At 34.7% G+C, this 17,043-nt stretch overlaps 1 protein-coding gene across 1 annotated transcript in view; it reads left to right on the top strand.

The window, feature by feature from the left end:
- Window positions 1–17,043, top strand: part of PIK3C2G (phosphatidylinositol-4-phosphate 3-kinase catalytic subunit type 2 gamma) — a 347,697-nt gene that overhangs the window by 269,299 nt on the left and 61,355 nt on the right. The window contains exons 27-29 of the mRNA XM_058558690.1: window positions 6,553–6,742; window positions 7,239–7,360; window positions 10,705–10,813. Coding sequence (XP_058414673.1) covers window positions 6,553–6,742; window positions 7,239–7,360; window positions 10,705–10,813 — 421 coding nt within the window. The remainder of the gene's footprint in view (window positions 1–6,552; window positions 6,743–7,238; window positions 7,361–10,704; window positions 10,814–17,043) is intronic.

Here is a 17,043-nt window from a genome sequence, read left to right as displayed (position 1 = left end):
GGATATCTTTCCATTTCTTTATGTCATCATGGATTTCTTTCAATAATGTCTTGTAGTTCTCATTGTATAGGTCCTTCACCTCCTCGGGAAGATTTATTCCTAGGTATTTTATTCTTTTTGATGCAATTGTAAATGGTAGTATCTTTTTGAGCTCTTTCTGTTAGTTCCTTATTAGCATATAGAAATGCAACTGATTTTTGTAGATTGATTTTGTACCCTGCAACTTTGCTGTAGTTGTTGATTGTTTCTAATAGTTTTCCAACAGATTCTTTAGGGTTTTCTATATATACAATCATGTCATCTGCAAATAGTGAGAGTTTCACTTCTTCGTTACTTATTTGGATTCCTTTTATTCCTTTTTCTTGCCTAATTGCTCTGGCCAAAACCTCCAGTACTATGTTGAACAGGAGTGGTGAGAGTGGGCAGCCCTGCCTCGTTCCTGTTCTCCGAGGAATGGCTTTCAGTCTTTCCCCGTTGAGTATGATGTTGGCTGTGGGTTTGTCGTATATGGCCTTTATTATGTTGAGGTACTTTCCTTCTATTCCCATTTTATTGAGAGTTTTTGTCATAAATGGATGTTGTATCTTGTCAAATGCCTTCTCTGCGTCTATTGAGAGGATCATGTGGTTTTTATTCTTTGTTTTGTTGATGTGATGTATCACGTTGATTGATTTGCGGGTGTTGAACCATCCCTGCGTCCCTGGTATAAATCCCACTTGATCATGGTGTATGATCTTTTTAATGTATTGTTGTATTCGGTTTGCCAATATTTTGTTGAGGATTTTTGCATCAATGTTCATCAGCGATATTGGCCTGTAATTTTCTTTCTTTGTATTGTCTTTGTCTGGTTTTGGTATCAGAGTGATGTTGGCCTCGTAGAATGATTTAGGAAGTCTCCCATCTTCCTCTATTTTTTGGAATAATTTGAGAAGGATGGGTATTAAGTCTTCTTTGAATGTTTGGTAAAATTCACTGGAGAAGCCATCTGGTCCTGGACTTTTATTTTTTGGGAGGTTTTTGATTACTATTTCAATCTCTTTACTTGTTATTGGTCTATTCAGATTCTCCATTTCTTCTTGGTTCAATTTTGGGAAGTTGTGTAAGTCTAAGAATTTATCCGTTTGTTCTAGATTGTCCAATTTGTTGGCATATAATTTCTCATAGTATTCTCTTATAATCCTCTCTATTTCCATGGTATCCATTGTAATTTCTCCTCTTTCATTTCTAATTTTATTTACTTGAGCCTTTTCTCTTTTTTTCTTAGTAAGCCTGGCTAAGGGTTTGTCGATTTTGTTTATCTTCTCGAAGAACCAACTCTTTGTTTCATTAATCCTTTCTACTGTTTTTTTGGTCTCAATTTCATTCATTTCTGCTCTGATTTTTATTATTTCTCTCCTTCTGCTGGCTTTGGGCTTTGTTTGTTCTTCTTTTTCTAGTTCTGTTAGGTGTAATTTAAGGTTGCCTATTAGGGCTTTTTCTTGTTTGTTAAGGTGGGCTTGTATCGCTATGAGTTTCCCTCTCAGGACCGCTTTTGCTGCATCCCATATGGTTTGATATGGCATATTATCATTTTCGTTTGTTTCCAGATAGTTTTTGATTTCTCCTTTAATTTCATTAATGATCCATTGGTTGTTCAGTAGCATGTTGTTTAATCTCCACATTTTTGTCAGTTTCCCAGTTTTTTTTTCATGGTTCATTTCCAGTTTCATAGCCTTATGGTCTGAAAAGATGCTTGTTATGATTTCAATCTTCTTAAATTTATTGAGGCTTGCTTTGTTTCCCAACATATGGTCTATCCTAGAGAATGTTCCATGCGCGCTTGAGAAGAATGTGTAGTCAGCTGTTTTTGGATGGAGTGCTCTGTATATGTCTACTAGGTCCATCTCGTCCAGTTTTTCATTTAAGTCTACTATTTCTTTATTGACTTTTTGTCTGGATGATCTATCCATTGCTGTAAGTGGGGTGTTAAGATCCCCTGCTATTATTGTGTTGTTGTTGATTTCTCCTTTTAGATTTGTTAATAGTTGCTTTATGTACATTGGTGCTCCTATGTTGGGTGCATATATATTTATAAGTGTATGTCTTCTTGATGGAGTGTCCAAGGGTATGTAGATTTAAGTCCTCTCCTTCTGTACTGATAAGAGTTTCCACAGATAAGGCCATCCCCCCCGCTTCCCAATACAGAGAGGAGATACTTTTACAAATGGAGATTTCCCTTATAAATGTAAATGTTTGTGTGGCAACTCTTTGTAGGGCCACCTAGAGAATGTGGCCTGGGAGAGACAGAATTTTTTGATAAGAGGGGGTTGGTGCCTTTCCTGTTGTAACATCTATTTTACATTATATTACAGCCATCATATGGTAGTAACTCCTTCCTGAAACAGGCCTTCTGTGTTAAATTATTTATGCAGTTAGTGGGGGAGGTCAAATGTCCATCAGAGAAAATTATCAAGGTAAAGAGATATATTTCAAGGTGGCTAATTTTGGTCTCCCACATCACTAAGGAAAGAATGGTCTTTGCAATAAAAAACAAATTGGTAAATTAATCATTGTACGTCTATACTTTCAAGTACTATGTGGTCATTTTCAAAAATAGATTTAACTCTATGTTCTGAATTAGAAAGTTTGGTCATTCAACAGATATTTTTGGGCCACTTGCTGTGCACCAGTTACTATAAAGTTTCTGTTCCAAAATATATTACTAATTTTAAAAAGCAAATTACAACATTGCATATAATTGTAATTTTTGACTCCTGTATTTTTTACTTCCATCTCTCAGAAATCAAAGTTCTTAGAAAATAGTGCTCCCTTTATCTGTCTGATTCCCTTCTTCCCCTCCTTCCTCTTTGTCAGCCACACTGCTGTTCTTTGCTGTCTGTTAAACACCAGTCATTCATCTACCTCTGAGCCTCTGGACCAGCTGTTGTGTCTACTAGAATGTCCTCCATCAGAAATTTCCATGGCCTATGCTCTTGGCAAGTTAAGGTCTTTGTCAAATCATTCACCTCATCTTTTCAGTGAGATTATCCCTGATCATCGTATTTAAAATTGCAACAGTTACCTACCCCATATTCCCACTCCACCATTTCTATTTTAGTTTCCTTTATAGTATATATTACTTTCTCAATCCTATATTTTTACTTGTTTATTTCATTATTGTCTGAATTTCACATTATATAAACTCTATAAGGGGAGAAATTTCTGTTTTGTTCATTGCTGTATCCCAACACTAGAATAGCACCTAGCATATAGTGGGAGTAAATGTGTGTGTGTCTGTTTGTTTGTGCAAATGTACAGTGGTCCCTTGGTATCCACGAGGGATTGATTCTGGGACCCTTTGTAGATACCAAAATTTGCAGATGCCCATCCCTTATGTAAAATGTCGTAGTATTTGTATGTAACCTCTGCACATCCTCCTATATACTTTAAATCATCTCTAGATTAGTTAGAATACCTAATACAATGTAAATGCTATGTAAATTGTTGTCATACTGTGTTGTTTAGGGAATAATGAAAAGAAACAAACTCTGTACATATGCAGTACAGATGCAACCATGTAAGCCTATTGATCCATGGTTGGTTGAATCCACAGATATGGAACCTGCAGATAGAGGGCTGCCTGTATAGTGAAAGCTCAAAAAAATGATACCAAACTGTTGTAGTGGTTATTTCTGGGGAGGAGAGTGGTAATAGACAAAGGATGAAGGGAAATGTCCACATTTTACTTTATATTTTACTGTATTGTTTGAATTATATATTATAAAAAGTCAAGTTTTTTAATGTCCCTGAATCTCTTCCATAAAAAAGACAAATCAAATAGGGTAGCAAAACCCAAAAACAATAGACAACGTCTACAACAAAACTAGGTAACAAGGTATTCCCAAGAACCCTAAAATACAAGCACGTAGGGGCAAACCTTAGGCAAACAAAGACCTGTGTATGACCATTTTCTGGGAAGAAGCTAAGCAAGCAATAATAGGTCCTCTGATTTACCTGAGAACAAGGACTTCAAAGAGCCCACTGGTGTTCATTGGAAAGCTGAGCAGGCCAATTTGATAACAGCAGCTGAAACTGGAAAGGATTTTTACACACTCCAATTCTTAGAGAAGGGCAAGTGTTCTATGGCAAATCTGAAAAGGTTGGAGAAGTCTATGAACTCTCGAAGATTACTGAGGCTCCCTTCTAGATAAAAGTCTTACACTGAAGAGAAACTGCTGGAAGTATAATCCAAACTGAGAGGAGAAAGATCATAGGAGCAAAGGGAAACCAAAATACAGAACATATTGGGGGCAAGAGGAGAAGCAGAAGAGGCATATCTCAGAAAGTATGAAGCAATATTTTTATCACTGTTTGATAGCAACAAAAAAGGGAGCTTCCGACCCTTGAAAACCCTCTACTCCTGAAAGTCAGGAATGCTAATTTCATATTAAAATGAGCAAGCAGAATGGGTCGTGTTTGAATGTCATACAAAATTATAATAAGAAAAAGAGAAATAAGATGCAAAATGAAATCCATACAGTGAAAGTATGCAAGAAAGACGTTCTCACCTAAGGGATAAACTGTATCATTATATTTCAAAGTGAGCTAAAAAATTTTAAGAAAACAGTAAAGATATGAAGGAACAATATAGACCACAATTAGAAAAACTCAGAAATGAGGTGATGGAACCCAGGAAAGAATTAGATAGAAAAGAAAACAAAATTATAACAACAATAAGCTAGAAAGAACACAGAAGTAAATAAGCACCACAACACAACAGATAATGCCTCCAGAGAAAGATGAAAAAAAGGAGGACTTTTAAAATAAAAAAGAAATGAAGAAAGGCGGTGAAGATCCACCACACACGTAATAGAAGTCCCTGAAAAAGAAAACCAAAGTAATATATTAAAACAGTATCGCAACTGAATTGTATAGTTAGTATTTTAATAAATACTAACATCGTAATTTTAAAAGTTTTCTAAAAAAATCACAAGATTTGAAGTTACATATTGAAAGGACACATTGCATATTCAGAAAAATTACCCAGAATAACCAGCCTGAAACGTATTTTAGAAAAATTATTGGACTTTGAAGAAAAAGAAACTTCCTTTAACATCTAGGCAAAAAGACCAAGTCATTTATAAGGGAGAGAAGTTCAGATGTCATCAGAGTTTTGGGTAATAATGCTTTATTCCAGAAGAAAATGAAATAATATTTTTATGGCACTCAAAAAAGAAAATGTGAACCAGGGATATTGTATCCAGCCAAATTGTCTCTCAGGTGTAAAGTCCACAGACGAACTGTTGTCAACACCTAGAACTCAGAAATCTATTTCGTTGAGCACTTCTGAGGAATTTTCTGGAGAATGAGCTTCGGATAGTCAAAATGACTGGAGAGATGTGGACATAAGGACTGGTAGAGAGTTTAAGCTTTAGTGATGGTTAGAAGAGAGACTGTATGGTATATACAGTATAGATACTGTACGATGTAGATAGCATAGCTCTATAAAAATGGAAGTGGACTAGGAAGCACATATGAAAAGCAGAGTAAGCATAGTGTTTGCTTTGTCGTATTAACTGGGATAAAAAGGATAACACTGCAAGTCAGATACTGGAGAAGAGGGTATGGAGGGGATAAAGGGTGTTCTATAAAGATATTTATTATGCCACTAAAGCACAATTGCAAACCTTCTTAAATACAAAAAAAAAAAAAGAAACCTTAAGAAAGCAGAGACACATCGAAAACAAATGACCATAGACTTGGGACCTGTCATGTGGCATAGCGCTTAAGTTTGCACACTCCGCTTGGGCAGCCCAGGGTCTGTGAGTTCAGATCCTGGGTATGGACCTACACACCGCTCATCAAGTCATGCTGTGGTAGCATCCCACATACAAAACATAGAGGAAGATTGGCACAGATGTTAGCTCAGGGACAATCTTCTTCAAGCAATAAGAGGAAGATTGGCAACAGATGTTAGCTCAGGGCCAATCTTCCTCACCAAAAAAAAAAAAAAAAAAACCGACCACAGAGTAAAAAAGGGTTTCATATAAAACACTTTTATATTAAATATAGTATGTAACTTTTTTGTAAGATAGAGAAATACAAATATATACAAAAATAAAATAAAAATTAAACAATGAAAATTAAACCATAATTTCTTTAAATATAGGAAGAGAGAAGGAATAGCATAGAGAGTACAGGAACAGATGCTGGCCTTCTAGGAATATGCATTGTTTTGTAGATTTAATGTCTGGAATTATATAAATATTCTAAATAATTATGAACTAAATTTTAAAAAATCATCCTAAAAATAGAAAACAAACCTAAAAGAAGTTAAAATACAATATTGCAATTACAGTTTTATATTTCACCGTGAAAGTTTCTTTTATATTTGTTAACAACTCAAGATGTGAACCTGAAGTTTATAGAAACGACCTTTAGTATTTGGGCTCCAAATAAACAGACAGGGTTCCTGACTTCCTCCACATCTAACAAACACAAGGAAACAAATCTTAAATGAAATGAGTCAACTTGGGAATGTTACTCACTATCTTTTCTTTTTCATTTCTCTAGGAAAATAAAGGAAAGTCTGGAGTGTTTCCCTGTTAAACTGAATAACTTGATCCATATACTTGCACAAATGACAGCCATAAGCCCTGCCAAATCAACTTCACAGACTTTTTCCCAGGAATCCACTATGCTGAGTGAAACCAGGTCAATTCAAAGAGCGACAATTTTAGGGTTCAGCAAGAAAACTAGTGGTGTAAGTCTCAAGTCTGTCATCTTGACTTAAATATCGTAAATATCGTTTGATTTCATCTCAGTCTGCCTTTCACTATACTACATATCCTTCCTTATACTATGATTTTTTTTTTTTACCATGCAAATGAAAAATCAATAACAGTTTGAGCAGAAGTGCCATTAGGGAGGATGTTCCAAGGAGAAACCATAACAACCAGGGCTATAGGTAGAGAACCATCAAAGAGAACAGTTCCTGCCCTGTGGAAGACTAGAAATCAAGAGCTAATTAAAGTGTCCACAAGAAAAGAAGAGCAGAAATTAGGCAGTGTGTTCCCAGCACATGAGATTTTGATATCTTTATATATTGTGTTTATAGGTACAAATTGCACCTCTTAGCTTTTGTGATGATTTTTGGCAGAAAGGCTCCTGTTTTGTTTAGTTTACATGAAACCAGATTTTACAATGTATCGCAGGTTGATATTGCCATCTTTTGATTTTTGTCTATTTGTTTTCTGCAGCTATATCTAATCCAGGTGACGCACAGAAACAGTGAAACAAGCCTGACAGAAAAATCATTTGAGCAGTTTTCAAAACTTCACAGCCAACTTCAGAAGCAGTTTGCATCACTGACTCTCCCAGAGTAAGGCACTGTCCTCCACATTTTGCCTTCAATACCTGTCCTTGAACATAAGGAAAAATTATGGGTATGGGATTTTCTGTTTGTGAGCAACACAGCATTCTGACTCCAATGCCATTGAACCTTTCCCAGCAGAGAGTCTATATTGCTCTCAGAGTAAAAAACCTTTTGTCTCATAAAACAGAACAAGGTTTGCAATTTTCTGTTAGCTTCAGGCCATTGATTTTGTAGACAGAAAAATTCAGAACCGATTTCATTTTCCATCAGTTATCAGGAAAATTGTTTTATTTGCCTGTTTTCAAGTTTAATTTTTTTGGTTTTTTCTATAAAAATGAAATGGAAATTGAAAATGCAGAACTAAATTGGATATATCTACTCTTTCAATAAATAACTGCACTAAAAAACTGTGATATATTTATTTGCTGTACCAGAAAAAAATTTGTTTATTAATATCAATTAATATAAGTAAAATTTATTAATATCAATGCACTTTTTTATCATTAATTATTAACTTTTACTTGGATTATCTAAATTTAATTTGTTATGTTTATTTTGAAGCAATCTTGAAAACTATTGCTTCCATTCTTGTTATAACAAAAAAAATATTAAACATAAACAAACTAAGAATATAATTGAAAATAACTTATGTTCAAATAGATCTTCTAAAATTCATCACTTAGAACTAGCCAAATTTAGGTCATAGACTTCTGTGTATACCAAAGGTGTATCTCAGCTTTAAAAAGGTGAACTTCCCAGAAGTTATGATAGTGACGCTTAGGTAAATCAACTGTTATTTTATCTATACTTGGATTTTTGTTAAGCAAATGGTCCTTTAACAATGTGTATGTCCATACCTGACCTGACATACTTTGTACATATGGATTTTTACTAGGCTTTCAGGGTTTAGTCGCTTTCCAAAATATATATCTAAGCAAAGTTATCAATGGATGGAGAGAGATTGTACAATATTGAAGACTGAGTAGTTCATGTTCGTGAAAAACTATTCCAGCAGATGTCACAAAGATTTTGAAATACAGATGCTTTAAACATTAGGAAGTCAACAAATTAGAGTAAGAGCACGTTCAAGAGACTGAGAGGGAAGGAATGTATTGTGGAAACTTTTAAAAGCAACATCAGCTTTAAGGATTACCAAAAAACATCTGAGAGAATAACTGAGAAAAAGAAGATGCTGGCAAAAAAATTCAAAGTTTGACTTCAGATATTGGATTCAACATCAGTAGTTGCCATTGTACCCTACTAATTAATGATTTAGAAGCATGTTAATCCTTGTCAAATGGCTATCCTTTTGGGTTTCAAAAACTTCTCTGTTCTACACTTTTATCTCTCCAATACATATTGGAATAACTTATAAAACTTTAAAAGTCCTAATAATCTCTCTCCATGTGCCTCTTGTCGCTTTTCAGCTTTAGTTAGGATTCTGCTTTGCTCAACGACTACTGCCTGGTAATGGTACCTAAATTGATTTTAAAACCATTCAAGCAGTACGTGGAGGGGAGGAACATTTAGTCTTATGTGCCCTGAACTATAGTTGTATGTTGACAGTCCCAAAGGAGCTAAGGCTTGCAGTGATGCATATAAATGAAGGGTGAGGGCAACATTTCCTCTGACTCCTACATTTGCTAAGAGAAGCCCTACAAAATTATATAAACCCAATCTGGAAAGTGTGATCAGAAAGTTAGAGTAATAAAGAATAAAATTCAAATTAGTACTAGCATATAATAGTGGTCTTCAAATCAGACTAGTTGTACCTCTGGTAGCTTCCAAGAATACACAGGTATGGAAATCTTCCTTAAAATTAATGATCTTCTTTAAAATTAATCTGCTTGAGAAGAGTTGATTTCCTTTCCCTCTTTTACTTTCACCATTGCTCTTCTCCCAGCCATCCAGAATCTTATTTTGGTATGTTGTTTCAAAGAGTAAAACCTCTCTGAGGATCATATAAAGGACAAATTAAAATGCTGGTGTTAGTATTGAGAAAATGAATTACTCTAATAAAGAGGTATCAAATCTGTTTGCAAGTCAGGTGTTTCCTAATCTTTGGTCTGAACAAAATTGGGGGAGGACATGATGGCATTGTCAGATGAAAGATCATAAAAATCATTTTTAAGACCCGATTGCTATATTATGTTTGACCATATAACTTGAAAGCATTTCAAACAATTGAATGACATTACTATAGCTGAATTCCTCAATTCTCATGTACTTATTTATACACAAGATTTTTTAGTACATATGTCTATAAAAACACCAACAAAGGCATAGAATTGATGTTGAACTTCATTTTATTCTAGCAGTGAAGAAAATTCATCCACAGATACACAAATTAATGTTTAAAACCAGCCCAATCCATCCATTTATCAAATGCATTTCCATGTTTTGATTAATTGTGTATGGTACTGATTTTCATAACTAAATCTAGATGCAAATTTTTAATACTTTAAGCTTTAGAACTACAAGAGACCTTTAAAAAAATAAAATGTCAATTACTTAAATACACAAACATATTATTTTGGACTTCCATGACATTTTCAACAGGAAGCAGTGGATGAGATAGCCTACAATTGTCACATACTTCTGTGTGTTTGCTGACAACCCTTCACTATCCCCCATGTTCCTTTCTCCAGGGAAAGGTCTCTACCAAAGAAGCAGAAGTATGAAGGAGGCAGCAGGAAGACTGCAGTCAGAGAAGCTACCAGATAGTTTCTAAAAAGATGTATTTAACCAACACAACGCATTGCCAAATGCTACCCATTAACAGCTCATCTCTCCCAATAATTGGTCTTAATCACAACTAACCTATCAAGATGAATCATCAGATAGTGAGAGGAGATTCTGCAAGTGAGACTCCTGGGGAAAGTGATACTTTGTTCCAAAAGACTAAAACCAGATGGAAGTATATGTCACTTGGTAAAATGTTTAATTTAGTTAGTGTAGCAATGTCTCTAGTGAACCCAGAGGAAACAATACAATCTGACCTTTTTGAAAAATTATGAATCATTAACTCCAGAAAGTATTTATTGAGCCCCCACATGTAGTTAAGGGACAAAATGTGTGGCCTGCCATAAGTACAGTAAGAAGGAACATATATGTTAATTTAGCATGTTAAATTAAATTAAATTAGTATTAATATTAATGACAGTTAAAATAGTACAAGTGACCACAGCATGTTAATGAAACTCTCAGGATTAATCATGTGTTCTATGGGGTTTTTTTTAAATGTTTTCATTGGCCCTTTCATGTAAGGCAGCTATAACTTCATGAACAATCCTAAGATACAGAGGCCAATTTTCAAACTGATGAAGATAAACTCTTTTCTTTTAAAACAGGTTTCCTCATTGGTGGCACTTACCTTTTACAAATTCAGATCACAAAAGATTCAGAGATCTAAATCATTACATGGAACAGATATTAAATGGATCGTATGAAGTTGCAGACGTATGTTACAATTTACCTTTATATTTTTACATAAAATATCAACTATTTTATGTATTATTACTGGAAATATTTTAAAATACTTGATGATCACATTCTTTTAGTCCTACGTTCATTCAACAAATGTGCATGCCTAATATGTGTCAAATCCCTGAACAGGAAACTGGAACAGCAAAAAAGGTGTAGCACCTTGGCCTCTAATAACTTGAAGTAATGTGTGGTTAGTGGACCGTCAGTGCTACTAAGTGCCCTAGTGTCTTAGAGGGTAAAGGATTACTCCTGACTGCAATGATAAGAAGGTTTTAGAGAGAAGAGAGCACCTGAGCTGGGTCTTGAACACTGGGCAGGATTTTAAAAAGTTGGCCTAGGAAAGTGTTTTGAGTAGAACCAAACAATATAGGAAAGGTCATGAGTGGAAAAAGAAAAAGGAGGAAGGGGTTGTATTAGATTCTATTCCTGCTGTGACAAATTACCACAAACTTGGTAGCTTAAGACAACAAAAATCTGTTTTCTTTCAATTCTTAATTTCAGAAGTCCAAAAATGGGTCTTATGAGACTAAATCCAAGGTGTTGGTGGACTGGTTCTTTCAGGAGACACTAGGAAAAAAATCTGTTCCCTTGCCTTGTCAACTTCTAAAGATTACCTGCACTCCTTGGCTTGTGCCCTTTCCAGCAAAAGCACACTCCAGTGTCTGCTTCTGTTGTCACATCCCCTTCTCTGACCCTCCTTGTGATTACATTGGGCCCACCTGAGAAATCCCGGATAATCTCACCACTCCAAGATTCTTAATTTAATTTTATCTGCAAAGCCCCGTTTGCCACGTAAGGCAGCATATTCACAGGTTCTGGGAATTAGGATGTGGACGTCTTTGGAGGGCCATTATTCTATCACAAGAATATATGAAAAAGTGCAAGGACACAGTTCAGTTGGATCTCAGCATTCTTGTGAGAAAGCTGTGAGAGAAAGATGAAAATTAGCAAGGAGGTCAGGGCCAGGTTGTCAAGAACTAAAACTAAACCTTAGAGTGTGGTGAGGAACTAAAAACAATAAGAAGAACAGTGTCTCTCACCTCTCTGGGAGATCCTGGCCCTCCTTACTAGACTGGGACTATGTTCTTTTTACGTTTTAGCCTTTTAAATTGTAAAATATAACATGTATCCAGAAAAATCTACAAAAGAAAGTTGGACAGTTCAAGGATTAATGATTAAAGGAACAGGCATGTAATGATGTAATAGGTTCAAAACATGTCTGAAAATTCTTTGCCACTCTCCCATCAATAAGAGGAGCTTAAGTCTGCCTATCTTGAACCCAAGAGGGGCTTTGTGATTTCCTCATTAAATAGAATTTGGTGGAAGTGTCTCTTCATGGCTTCTAAGTTAGGTTAGAAAAAGCCATGCAGCTTCTGCCAATTTCCTTTGGGATATTCACTGTGGGAGCCTTCAGCTGCCATATAAGAAACTGAGCTACCCTGAGTCTGCGAGGTGGCCAGATGACAGAGAGAGATCAAATAGAGTGATGTCCAGGGAACACAGCTGTTTTGGTGCCCAGCTGAGATTCCAGCATGCAGCACATCAACCTCGCAGTATTGTGCCTGGAGATTCCAGCCCCAGTCATTAAATAAGTGCAGCCTCCTTAGAGACCTCAAGCAAGAACACCCTAGGTGAGCCCCAGAACTGAGAGACAATAATAAAATGACTCTTGTTTAAACCAACAGTGCAGTGATAGAACACCTCTAAGGTACATGTATTTTCACTGTTGTATAGGATTCTATTATATGAATATATTACAATTCGTTTGTAGATTCTTCTCTATGTAGATATTTAGAGTGTTTCCAATTTGGGATTACTACAAGTAATGCTGCTATGAATATTCTTCTTCCTGTATGTCTCTTAATGCATATATGTTGGCCATATACCTAGGAACAGAATTTCTGAATTGGAGGATATGCTTATCTTGAACATTATAAGTAACGACCAATTTACTCTCCCACTTGTAATGAATAAGTCTTCTAATTTTCCACAACCTTGGCTACACTTGTTATTGTCAGTCTTTTTCATTTTGGCCATTCTGGTGAATGTGTATCTCATTGCATTTTTAGTTTGTATTTTCCTAACAGCTAGTGAGATTGAACACCTTTCCATGTGTTGTTTGGTCATGTGGATATCCTCTTTGGTGAAGTACCAGTTCACGTCTCGCCCTTTGTCTATTGAATTATTTGACATTCTTTCATTGATTTATAGTATTTTTTCATATATTCTGGATAGAATTCCTTTGTTAGTTAAATATGTTGTAACAATTTTCTTCCACTCTGCGTCTTGTCTTTTAGTTCTCTTTATTATGTCTTCTGATAAACAGAAACTCTTAATTTTAATGTAGAATATACCCTACCTCAATGTCATAAACATAGTTTCCTGTATTATCTTCTAGAAGCTTTTTTTCCCTTTCACATTTAAACCTACTGTTTAGTGCCTGATGTGAAATCAAGAGTCATCTTATTTTTTTCCATGTAGGTTTTGAATTGTTTCAACACTATTGGAAAGACTTTCCTTTTCCTGCTGTTCTGCAGTGCCACATATGTGATAATTTAAATATCCATCTAGGTTTGTGTCTACTTCAGGGCTCTACATTCTATGCCAGTGATCTCTTTGTCTATCCTTGTGGCAACAGTCTTAATTACTATAGCTTTATGATAAGTCTTGATATCTAGCAGAGTAAGTCCTCCTATTTTATCCTTATTCTTCAGTCTTTTGGCTCTTCTTGGACTTTTGCATTTCCATGTAAAGTTAAATCATTAAAAAAATTTTTCTCAATAACAGCTGATTCTGTGCATCGAGGTCTTAAAAATATTTTGTTATACTAGATATCTTACGATACCTTTTTAAAATTATTTTTCTGTTTTTTCACCAGTATATAGATACAACTAATTTTGTATATTGACATTTTACCCAACAATCTTACTAACTTCACTCTTAATTCTAATAATTTATCTGTATTGTTTTCTGAATTTTCTCCTTACAATCGTATTATCTGCAAATAATAAGAGTTTTACTTTTTCCTCTCCAGTATGTATATATTTCTTTTTCTTGCTATTTTATACTCTCTAGGGCCTCCAATATATGTTGAAGTGGTGATGGTGGACATGCTTGTGTTATTCCTGAATCCAGGAGAGAGGTGTCTAATATTTCCTCATTATGTAGGAAATAGGTTTTTGTAGGTACCCTTTACTATTTTAAGAAATTTTCCTTCTCTTCCTAGGTTGCCAGTAGTTTTTGCAATGAAAAGAAGGTTGAATTTAACAATTTTTTTTTCTGAATCTATTAGGCTTTTCAGTGATCATCCAATAATCAATGGTTTTTCTCTTTTATTCTGTTACTGTGGTTGGTGAATTACATTGATGGATTTTCTAATTTTAAACAAATTTACATTACTAGGATAAACTCCACATGGTTGTAATGTATTATCTTTTTTATGTATTGCTGGATTTGATTTAATATTTCTTTAGGATTTGTTTTCAACTTTGTTTATGACCAGATACTGGCCAGAAGTTTTCTGTCTTATAATGTCCTTGCCAGGTTTCAGAATCAAGAATGTACTAGTCTTATAATGTTAGTTGCAAAGAATTCTTGCTTTTTTTTCCTACTCTCTGGAAAAGTTTGTATAAAATTGGTTTCATTTCTTTAATTTGTAAAGCCATGTAGGTCCAGAGATTCAATTTATTTAAGAGTTGTAAAACAATTCATATTTTCTATTTCTTCTTGGGTCTATTTGTTAAGTTATAGTTCTCTAGGAATTTGTGCTAATTTATTGGCATAAAGTTATTCATGATATCCTCTCTTAGTCTTTTTAACATTTATAGGATCTGAGGAGATGTCCACTCTTCCATTCCTCATATATGACATTACCTAATCAGTCTTGACAGAGGATTATGAGTTTTACTAATCTTTGTAAAAAATTAAATGTGGGATTTATTGACCTTCTGAGTGTATTATTTTTCTCTTTCATTTATTTTTGATCTTTATTATTTCCTTCCTTCTGTTTCCTTTGGTTATGTTTTGCTCTTCTATTTGTAACATCCTCAGATAGTTACTTAACTTGTTTATTTTCAACCTGTCCTCATTTAACACGTTTAAAATTCTAAATCTCCTCTCCTAATCAAGATTTAATTGCACCTCACAAGTTTTTATGGACAGTATTGTATTTTATCATTCTTTTAAAGTATTTCTACAATTTTCACTATGATTTTTCCTGTGACCATGGATTGTCTATTTGACCCACTTAAGTTTTATATGCTATATTAATAATATATATTTTTGTATCCATAAACTTAAGAATTACTTATTATTTTTGTTTGATACAATCAATACTTGTTTAGTATTACCCACATATCTCATTTTTATTGCTTCTTATAACTCTGACTTTCCATCTCGGATTGCTTTCCCTCTACCTGAAGAATACCCTTTTGCCGTTTCCTTTAATGTGAATTTCCTGCTGAAAAAAAATCTCTAAATTTGTATTTGTCTGAAAAGTTTTTATTTTGTCTTCACTCTTAGAAGATAGTTTTGCTGACTCTAGTATTTGGATAGCAATGATTTTATTTTAAAAACTTTAAAGCTATCATTTTATTGTCTTTTAGCTTCCATTGATTCTGTTTAGAATCAATTGATTATAACTGTTGCTTCTTTGAAAGTATTTCTTTCTTGATTTTTTTATCTGCTTTTAATATTTTTTTTTTGCCGTTGGTTTTCCACGGTTTCATTTTAATTTGCTCGAATATGACTTTGTTTCTGTTCATCATGCTTGAGCTTTAGTGCCTCTTGAGCTCGTGCCATGGTATCTTTCATCAGTTTTGGGAAGTTCTCAGTCATTATCACTTCAGATATTGCTGATTTCTTTTCCTCTCTCCTCTTTTTCTGGGACTCTAATCACATATGTGTTAATCCTTCTCACTGCGTCCTCTGTCTCAGACCTTTACCCTGTATTTTTTATCCTTTTGCCTGCCATGACATTCTGAATAATTTCTTCTGACTTATCTTCTGGATTATTTATTCTCTACTTATCTGTATTTAATATACTATTAAATCCATCTTTTGAGTTCTTAATTTCAATTATTATATTTTTCAGTTTTAGAATTTCCTTTTTTTTAGTTTCTAGTTCTTTCCTGAAAATCTGTCCTTTTTATTATTTCTTTGAAAATAGTAAGCATAGTTGTTTTAAAATTTTTCTAAAAACTCCATTATTGGAATCCAGTGCATGTACATTTCTAATGTGTGATGTTTCTGCTGGTTTTCAATCATGTAGTCTTGTTCCCTTGTGAACCTGGTAACTTTCCCTTTTACTGTGGCCAAATATTGTACTACAATATTCTTTGTAGAAATAATTGGAGGCCTGTGTTGCTGTTATCTTAGACTAGAGAATTATAATCTGAGAACATAAACAATCTAGGGTTGCTGAAATACAATTACAGGGGTTCAGATTATTCAAAACCGAACTGTAGCCCTTGTGCGGGCCTATTTCTGGTTCATCTTTGTTTCTTAGATATAGCCATTTTGGTTCTAAACCCAAAGTGAGGCAGATTCACTGAGAGCCTACCTGGAAGCTCTGGATTCCATTCTCTTCCCTCTTAACTCTGCAGGGTGGTCAAAAGTGCTGCTCAATCTCTCAGGCATTTCACTGCTCCAACCTGTATCAATAAATACCTGCAACAGAAAAGTAGTGCCAAAACCCAAGCTCACAATCTGTGTCTTCGCCCAGATCCTAACCTGGTAACTTTTCACTATCTTGTTAGCTCTCTGATGCTTTAAAGCAAAGTTTAAAAAACAATTGTCTACTTATTCCAATTCTTCTCAGCAGGAGGTTTGAACTAAATGACCTAGTCGACCGTCATCAATAATGAGAGTCTAGAACTGCAATCATCACCCATGCTGTTCTTCAGCTTTTGGAGATATCTGCCATTCTGCCTCCTCACCCCCATCCTGTGCTCAAATATACCCTTTCTCTAGTAGGTAATGAATTTAAAGGATCTAGTCTGTTGTCTCTTCCCATCTGAAAAAGTATTTAAGGATTTCTTGGTGAGGTGTTTGGTATTACTCACCTGGGATTCTGAGAGTAGCCTGGAAAGTTGAAGAGAAATGCTAGACCCCAGTTCTGCTCCCCTTTCTTATATGGGTCAAAAAAGAGCTCTTAAGATCCCTCCATACACACACGCACATATACATACGACCTATACGTGCAC

Source organism: Diceros bicornis, chromosome 17 (genome assembly GCF_020826845.1).
Source record: "Diceros bicornis minor isolate mBicDic1 chromosome 17, mDicBic1.mat.cur, whole genome shotgun sequence".
NCBI classification, from domain to species: domain Eukaryota; kingdom Metazoa; phylum Chordata; class Mammalia; order Perissodactyla; family Rhinocerotidae; genus Diceros; species Diceros bicornis.
This window is presented reverse-complemented; position numbering and strand designations above follow the sequence as displayed.